The following is an 8,935-nucleotide window of genomic DNA, read 5'->3' on the forward strand; positions in this document are numbered from 1 at the left end:
CTAATATATCGGTATTGAAATCGGCAAAAAGGGTTGGAAAATATCGGCATATTGGATACGCTGTGTATCTGTGAAGAAAAGAACATGGTTGACAATGCTGTGTTGCGAGCTTCTAAAGATCCACACTGTGCTTCTCTCCACAGACTCGAGCACAGATCCACCCAGGGTGAGGACACCTAACAAAACATTCCACATTTGTGTGCTGTCTCCTCAACTATTCACAGGCCTGTAACGACACGAAGCCACGTGCGGAGTCAGCACACGCACAAACACAAGCAAATTCTTTAAATCATCACAAACACACCCGAGTATTTGTGTTAAAATAAAATCTTTTATTCCCTCTTGACGTACCTTCATGTGACAGACAGAGAAAAAGAAAAAGCACATACTGTAACATTTATCTATACGATGTGTTTCCTCTGCAGCTCGTGTCAAACTCGCTCTTCAGGTTCATTTTACATAATCTATCACATAGGCGTGAGTCCCTGCCAGGTTTCAGGGTTTGTCTGTAGCAGAAGGTCACAGGGATTGCGACAGTATGTCTTTCTCAATGTGTGCAACAAAAATAGAACGTACACAGACGTGCAAACAAGACACTGAAAGTGAAGATTTGCTGTAAATACCATGGAATATTTAGAGAGGTATTTTCTGCAACGTCAAAATAAATGAGGCCAAGTGAGAATAAATTAAGTTTGTGTTTAAACCGCAGCTTCAGGTAATTTGGAAATTGACAGTACTTAATTAAAAGAAGCCAAATATGGACTCTAAATATTACCACCGCTATAAAAAACACTTTTACTGTGTTTTTTTGTTATATTTATGAAACAACAACCCAAACAAGATGGCCCTGTTCTTAAAGCTCTGAGTTCAGACTGGCAGAAGACGCTGTCACTATTCATTTGATGCCAAATTGAAGCCACATGCAGCTGTTTTCAGTCGCGTTATCTGCGATCTGGTTTGGGAGGACATCATGAGATCTGGCGAGGTGAGTCCTCCGTCAGCAGATGGTTTTGTTCAGGAAGAATCCTCCCTCGCCTCATCACATGTCGGGCCTTGCAGCGGTTCAAGATAACAACGACGAGGCTCCTGCAAAGGCTGCTGGGGGCCGAGGCAGGTTCAGCCGTCCATTTTTCACTGTAGGTAAGAGCAGAGAAGAAATTCCCCTCATTCCACAGACACTTAGTCGGCCTCGGACGTTTGTTCTGCTGATTGAACATTGTTCTGTTTACAGTCGCACACATTCCAGGGTCAGTAAGTGGAGGGTTTGTACAGCTGCAGATGTTGCTCAATGTTTATTTTAAATCAGATATCTGGCCAATTGCAGGACTTTATCCAACTTCCTCTTAACCTGCAACAAATAAATGCCTGTTTATGCCAACAGACCACAAAAGACTTCCTGTTTCAGTCGTGAGTTTAAGAGCCAGGTGATGTCAAGAGTAAAGTAACTAGGAGATAAACACGCAGTGGAAATACTTCTGGTGATTCATAAGTTGTTTGTTGTGAGACATGAAAAATAAAATTATTTCTAGCGCTGAAACTTTTAGTGGGTTTTTGATGCGTTAACAGAAAATGAATCAGCTTTAATTTTGTCGTTTAAAAAGGAAAAAGTTTTCTAGTTGCAGCTTTTTAAACGAGGAATATTTGCTGTATTTATTGGTTTCTCATATCTGTAAGTGACATATTTTGGAGTTTTGAATTGTAGGTAAGAAAAACAGGTGAGTTAAAGACGTCATCTAGACCAGTGGTTCTCAACTGGTGGGTCGGGACCCAAAAGCGGGTCACGGAACTGTTTTCAGAGGGTCGCAGATGTGTGCTTGAATAAAATAAAATGTTTGGGCAAAAAGTCTAGGCTGCGCTTTTATTTTGAAGGACAGGGGTTTCCTATGATGTGCATGCAGTAGAAGTGCAGTAGTGAAGTTTTTGAAACTTGATGAGCCCGACAGCAGTTGCATCTATTATGCACTTTGAGTTTATTCTGTTGTTGATTGTAGAGGGAATATTTTCCTCTTATGCACTGCTGGTCAATTTGCTTGACTGTTATACTATTAAAGCCGAGGTGAAATGAAAAATGTCATTTTAATCCTTTTAGATCACATCCCCGGTAATATTGTGCATCTATTTGACAATATAGACCAAAAAAAATACAGAAATTTCATTTTTTTTCTTCCTGTAAAAAAAAAATATCCTGTGTGCTTACGTAAGTTAGAACCAACCAATTTCAACCAATCAATCTGCAACATTTAGCCGCAGAGCACCAAGAACGCTCGGTCAGTTAGCTAGCTACTGCGCTGTGGAGAACGTCTGTCTACGCCCACTTCTCAGCGATCAAATCAAATCCCTCTAATGATATGTCCCGCCTGCACGTCCTGTTTCACTCGGAAATACGTCACGATACGGAAGCTAGATACTCTCGAAATGCGGTTTCAGCTCGAATTTAATACTTGTGTATTAAACTGCACCATTTTCAGAAATGTGGGTCCCATTTAGTCATTAAGGAGGTTGTGGTGGGCCCTGAGGCCTGACCAGTTGAGAGCCACTGATCTAGACAGTAAAAAGTCTATTTGTATGATTTTGCTTGCAGCCAATCAACACAAACGTTCTTTGTTTTAATCCTACGTGCAATGTTTGCAAATGCACTGCCCCAATAATACTTCCCTGTTCAGTTTTGTACAGTCATTTAATAAATATTTTCATAGTTTGAACACTTGCACACTTGTTTGTGGCATTTTACACGACTGAATACTTCCAAGCACACAATGGGTGTTGAATAAAGTAGAAACAAATATTCTTCACTCCCACTCCTGTTTGGTTTATGCGTGTGTGTGCAAGTTACATTCAGCATTTCACCAATGAGCCGAAGAATGTGAAGATTGTTTGCTGATTTGGTCCAAACAGAGACGCTGTTATTGTCTAATTACAACCTCAGAGTCTGTGTTTGTGTCAAACTTAGACAGCCGCTCCTGGGAGTTAGAGCATGTTGCAGAGTAATTCAGATCAGGGGACGTTCCCACGCACAAACTCCTCTCTGGGGTAATCAAATCAAAAATAAAAATCTCACTGGAAACAAGACATGAGAGCTCGAAGAAGGGCGCTGCCTCCTCCCTGACGTCCCTCCCAAAGGAACCTTAATCTCTTAAAGAAGATAAAGCCTCCTCCGCCGCTCTGTCTCCTCTTGCAAACTGGAACTTGAAGAACACCATTTCCAACATGTCCTTGTCCTTTTCAACCCCATGTGCAAAAAGTCCATCAAACTCTCTCATAGGTTGGCATCCACAATCCCCTTGTTTATTCCTGAGTTATCTCATATTTTCTCAGTCTGATGCGGCGTTCATTCAAACGTCAACATGTCCTGGATGCTCCACGGGAGCTTCTTGCAGGCCTGAGCCACGCAGGTCTCGGACAGCAGGCCCAAACACACGGCCATCAGAGACAGACGTCTGCTGCTGTTCAGGATCACTGGAGTGAAGAGAGAAAAGGGGACAAAACTTAGGAATACGCATATTTTTCTGTGGAAAGTTTTGGCTCTCATGTTAGTTTAAATACGTCTGAAATCATAAATACAGTGCAAACCAAACTAGCTAAACATGTCTAAAACATCTGCAAACTGACATTAACAATAGGACATAAAAGGGATATTTTTATCCAGCCTCAAGTGTTTTCTTTCAAGGTTGTAAAAGAACTGAATTCACTGCAGTTGTTGCACTTGGCATCGGACACACTGTAATTTGTTCTGTCTTCACATGACACACAGACAATCAGAACAAAAGACTGTAAATGACTCAACAACACGTCATTGTTTGTGGCTCACGCAATAGCTGTCAATTACAATGAGCACACTTATGTTTCCAGAGCTGCTGCTGAAGGAATCGTATACAATACATGTTATATAATGGATTTATTTTCAAACGCTGCAGCTCTGTGGAGTCAGGAGCGCAGGAGGAGAGAGAAGGTGAGTTGCCACCTGCTGGTGCTTTTAAATGCTGCTTGAAGGAAGAGCTTTTCTCTGGTGTCTCATGAGGTTTGACCTTCCATTAGGACAAAGTTATTCCTCAAATTAAAAGGTAAATAGTAGATATTATTGTGTTGTTATGTTATTTAGATGTTATTTATTGCTCAATAAAGGGATTATTACAAAATGTCTTTACCCTTAAAAAATGGGGTTAAGGTTGACATTAATCCGCAGCTTCAGTGATGTGTTAATTTGTGTACAATGTTTTTTTTTTTAAACAGATTAGAGAATGATTGTTCACTCAGTCATTCCCATTATTATTGGAAATCATTGGATTTTATTGTTGAGGGATTTTAGTCAATAATGTGGAAAATCAGCTTACAGGATTTCCTTAAACTCTCTAAAACTTTAATGCAACAATTCTTTATTAAAGTTTTAAAGATCCATGATGACCTAAAGCTCTTTCAAGTTACACCATAATAAGACAGATTTAGTTTAATAACCTGGCCACATTTCTCCCCTTTATCCAAATGTATTACAGGTATCCTTTAAAGGGGACATATTTTAGCTATGCAATCAATTTTCTATTATGTGACTTTCCTTCCTCCTGAAACGAACAAGCTGTTTTGCCATTCAAAGGTCAGACCTTAGCCACGATTGGCTGGCAGTATTTGGAGTGACTGCGTAGCCCCTCCCCCACGTGTGCGATCCCACGTGGGGGAGCAGCCGCACTCCAAAGTTGTAGAAAACATGGCTGCTCCAGGATCGGTTGTTCAGCCTTATATGTACGAACCAGAATCGCCAGGAGGTATCGGAATGGTAAGTTGAAATAAAGACAACGACCTGGCTACAGCCTGAGGTGAATGACGATTGGTCGATTTCAGCCAAAGCAAGGTTCTATGTAGAAACCTGCAGCTGTTCTGAACGGCCCGTTTCAGAGGCGACCTTTTTAAAAATGTGATTCTGGAATTATGCAGTTTTCACTTTTTCACTGTGAACAATAAACAACCAAACATGTGAATATCCATGTAAAAGTTATGGCCCCTTTAAAAGCTCAATATTAGTTTAGTTACGAGGTCTAGGATGAAAACTAAAGGTGACGGGGCTTTTGCTGTCAGAGCCCCCAGACTCTGACACAACCTGCCAGAGGAGATCAGACTTGCAGAGTCAGTCCCTTGTTTCATTTTACTCAAGACCTACCTTCACTAAAAAGCTTTACTCTGAGACGTTATTTTATTTATTTTATCATTAATTTAAGTATTTGTCGGTCTGCTTTATCGTCCGTTGTGAAGCACTTTCTTACCTGTATTGAAAAGTGATGATATACAAATAAAGTATAATTACTATCTTGTGGTCATATTCATTATTATTAAGATGCACCTGATACTTAGACATAGTCGTGATTGAGCTACATGCTAATGCTAGCACGTTGACATTTAGCAGGTGTTTTAAAGATTTATCACCTTAGTTAAGGTTAGTACTGAGTCATACATTGAAGTACTGGGAAAACATACATTTTTTATATCATGCTACATTATATACATATACTGTATATACTGTATTTTATTGCCACTTGTACTTTGCACCTTATATTGTACTATATCTTTTAACTTATACCTGAAAACACACTGTATTATTTCATCATCCCTGTCACTTTATCCCATAACTGTCACTTACTCCAACTTGTATACCAGTTGTATTACTTATGTAGTCATTTTTTATGTCAGTACATCCAATAATTATTGAAGTGTTTCAATAAAAACTAAAAGAAAGTTTAACGATAGAGAAAAAGTCAGAAGATCAGTAAAGCCAGGAGGATTCGTCATGTGGGAAACATGAATATCTTAATAACATAAATCCATCTGATAGTGTTCAAAATATTTCAGAGGCTGACAGTCGAACTGACATCACCAACTCTACAGCGATGCTGCTAGCATGACCTCAAATTCAACAGTAACATTTGTTTCCAGAAATAAAGTCTGCATTACTTTTTAATCTACTTATCACTCTGTCGATAGTTTAAATGGGGACTATTTTCTCAGTAGAAAGTAGTTCCAGAGACAGTTATTCATGGTGAGTCTGTGCATTATCCACAACAAAGAGGATAGAAGTATCATTCGACCTGGGCAAGTGAAACCAAACTATCTGCTAGATAACACAACATGTGAGTGGACTAAATCGGGTAATGTTCTCCTACCTCTGATAGCCTGCGAGTTTGAGGTGAGCACGAACAGCTTAATGAGGCCAAGGCAGAGCGGGGAGTAGTCGTGCTCCCAGATGACAGCAGGGATGAGGAGCACTTTGCCGTAGCACGAGAGCAGCAGCGCTCTGAGGAGCAGCCTCAGCTCGACGGTACCGCCCTGCAGAAGACCCACGACCGCCCAAAGGAACCACAACACACCAATGCAGAACGCTGACAGCTCTAAAGGAACGAGAAACAAACATGTCAGACATATATAGATGTATTTAGTGCTAAATGTAAAGGACTATTTAGTAAAAAAAAAGGAGTTAGATACTGAAAAAACTGCAGGTTGAATGGATGAATATCTTTAGCATACACTAGGGCAGCAATACAAACAGAAAGTGTCAATCATATGATACTAACGTGAAATGGAGCGCTGGTTTTAATCATCTTACCGAGGGCGGCCAACCCAAACATGTTGTAGAAGTCCCACTCCTTGGTGTACCTGATGATGTCAGCAGGGTCACTGCTCTGCTCAGAGCCATGGAGCAGAGACCACCTGAGGTACGCCTCGCACAGCAGGCAGAACACACACAACTTCCAGTGGATCTGCACAGGTGCAGGAGAAGATGTATAAAACACATTCTTGTCATAGGATAGATAGATGTTATTGATAACTTGTGTGTGAAGAAAGAGGCCTGTTATGATGACACACAGTTAAAACACCTTATTTTAGTTGATCTGTTATTGTTTGTGCACATGTGAAAGGAAGACGATAAAGCTGAACTACTTACATTCAATCTTGTGTTGAACAAAATGTGTCTGAAAGCCTGCGTCTTGCACAATATGGCATCAATCAGGATGATAACTGGGTCATATTCAATGTACTTGTCCACTGGTTTCTGGCAAGACTCCTTGAAATACACACACACACCCAAAGGCAACGTCAACTCCAGCTAGTAAGACTAGTATACAGGTTCGGCTATAATTAACATGTGGCTTCTTTGACAAGTGAATATAAAGAAGATAATAATTATACTCTTTAAGATCTTAGTGGTTTAATAAATGAACGTAGAATTTGATCATATACAGCTACAAAAACAAAGAATAAGATGTATTAAGAGTTGTAAGCAGGTTGTATCTTACAGGCAGACCATGCTAGCTGTAGCATCTTTAAAATAAACAAAAGCCGACACGTCTCAAATTCAAATGATAAAAGTAAACGCACACATATTGTTATCTTCAGGATCCCGTTTCTGTAATCCCTGTGTAACTCCGCTGCTTTTTCGTTACACTCAACACACCTAAAGTCATCTTTACCCATTCTTCGCTCATTAACTGTCAAAAGAAGAAGCTAGCTTGTAAGACAATCACAGCGGAAGTAGCATCGTTCCGTAGAGTTCTGCCTTCAAAATAAAAGATTAAATTCAAGACGTTTATTTTCACTCCGGTTATACAAGTAAAACTTTGTGACATTCTTATGCTGGGAGGCTCCAATTAAAAGGGTTAATATTAGATATGAAATATAATAAAATAAATACATATATATTCACAAAAAAGGATGCAGTAATAAAAGAGGAAAAAATTATATTTGAGAGAACATTTTTCTAGGTAGGCTAAGTAAAGGTACAGTAAAGCAGAAACAACATTTTAGAAAATCCCTTTTGCTATTACATTTATTTTCCATTGTGAAGCTACATTAATGCATTTATTTAATGCAATTACATTTTATACAACACATTACTGTTCTTATTTAACTAAGAAGTCCCCAGAGTCAGAACTAAATGAGTAGCAGCATTCAGTTTTTATGCTCTCTATATCTGGACCGAACTCCCAGAAACATGCAGGTCTGCTGAAACACTTACTTCTTTTAAATCAAGCCTGAAGACTCACCTGTTCACGGCTGCTTTTTATTAAACTATTTTAATACATTTATTTTAATAATGGTTCTAATTATTTATATCTGCTCTGTAGCTTTAACTCTTATCTTTTTATATTTTGGCTTCTGTTTTAGCTGTTTTTATTTTATCTTCACTTTGCTTTTTAATGTCTTGTTTTATGATGTGTTTCTTTGCTTTTGTTGTTCTGTGTAAAGCACTTTGAATTGTCTTGTTGCTGAAAATGTGCTATATAAATAAACTTGCCTTGCCTTGCCTTGCCTTAAGCACATGTAGTACATTTACACAAGCCCTATATTGAAGAACTACTTGAGCTAGTTTTACATCTCTTTGGTTTTTCCATTTTGATATTACTTAAAACATTAACTTCACTAGATTTCTGGCAGTAATATTGTACTATTTACTCAATTTTGCTTATGTAATTGGGGGTTGTTGTTATACTTGAAAGGCAAGTTTTGAATCAGCTCTATCTGAACTATGAATGCAAATTAAAAAATCTGCTCACACATTAAAGCATAGCTCATAATATTATAATATATAACAATAAAACTCTAACAGAAGCCACTCTACTGCCTAGTGAGTGCTTTATTTATTTAAGTACATGTTACTGCTTATACATGTCTACATTGTGAGTATTATAATTTGTGGTATAGCTATTTTTTTATTTTACAAAAGTAAATACTCCCTCAACCAATGGCTATACTGTGCTTTAGAGTATATTACTGTATAACATAAATATGTTTTTAGGATTTAGGAAGGATTTTAGTGGTCAGTACAAAGGATGGTAAAGGAATGGCTCTTGTATGTGATCATTATAACACCAGAGACAAGACAAAATGTCAAAATTCAAGTTCCAATTCAAAAGGCTTTTATTAGTAACAGCAAGAGTTTAAACAGCAAAGCATC

At 38.6% G+C, this 8,935-nt stretch overlaps 1 protein-coding gene across 1 annotated transcript; it reads right to left on the bottom strand.

Moving 5' to 3' along the window:
* Positions 1 to 3,320: 3,320 nt before the first annotated feature.
* On the bottom strand, positions 3,321 to 7,473 carry arv1 (ARV1 homolog, fatty acid homeostasis modulator). Its single transcript, XM_069657557.1, has 5 exons — positions 7,360 to 7,473; positions 6,926 to 7,045; positions 6,587 to 6,740; positions 6,147 to 6,371; positions 3,321 to 3,456 (listed from the first exon to the last, which is right to left on the bottom strand). The coding sequence occupies exons 1-5, from the start codon at positions 7,453 to 7,455 to the stop codon at positions 3,329 to 3,331; spliced, it is 723 nt and encodes a 240-aa protein (XP_069513658.1). The 5' UTR covers positions 7,456 to 7,473; the 3' UTR covers positions 3,321 to 3,328.
* Between the last annotated feature and the right edge of the window lie 1,462 nt (positions 7,474 to 8,935).

Source organism: Semicossyphus pulcher, unplaced genomic scaffold, assembly GCF_022749685.1.
Source record: "Semicossyphus pulcher isolate SPU_LCO1_2020_fin unplaced genomic scaffold, fSemPul1.0.p SCAF_11, whole genome shotgun sequence".
Lineage (NCBI taxonomy): Eukaryota > Metazoa > Chordata > Actinopteri > Labriformes > Labridae > Semicossyphus > Semicossyphus pulcher.

Excerpts from the sequence above, each read along its gene's own strand:
- arv1 (XM_069657557.1), bottom strand. The coding sequence starts at position 7,455 with ATGGGTAAAGATGACTTTAGGTGTGTTGAGTGTAACGAAAAAGCAGCG. Across the intron at positions 7,046-7,359 it reads TCCTGAAGATAACAATATGT|GAGTCTTGCCAGAAACCAGT; the intron begins GTGCGTTTACTT and ends GTGTATTTCAAG. Across the intron at positions 6,741-6,925 it reads TGTTCAACACAAGATTGAAT|ATCCACTGGAAGTTGTGTGT; the intron begins GTAAGTAGTTCA and ends GCACCTGTGCAG.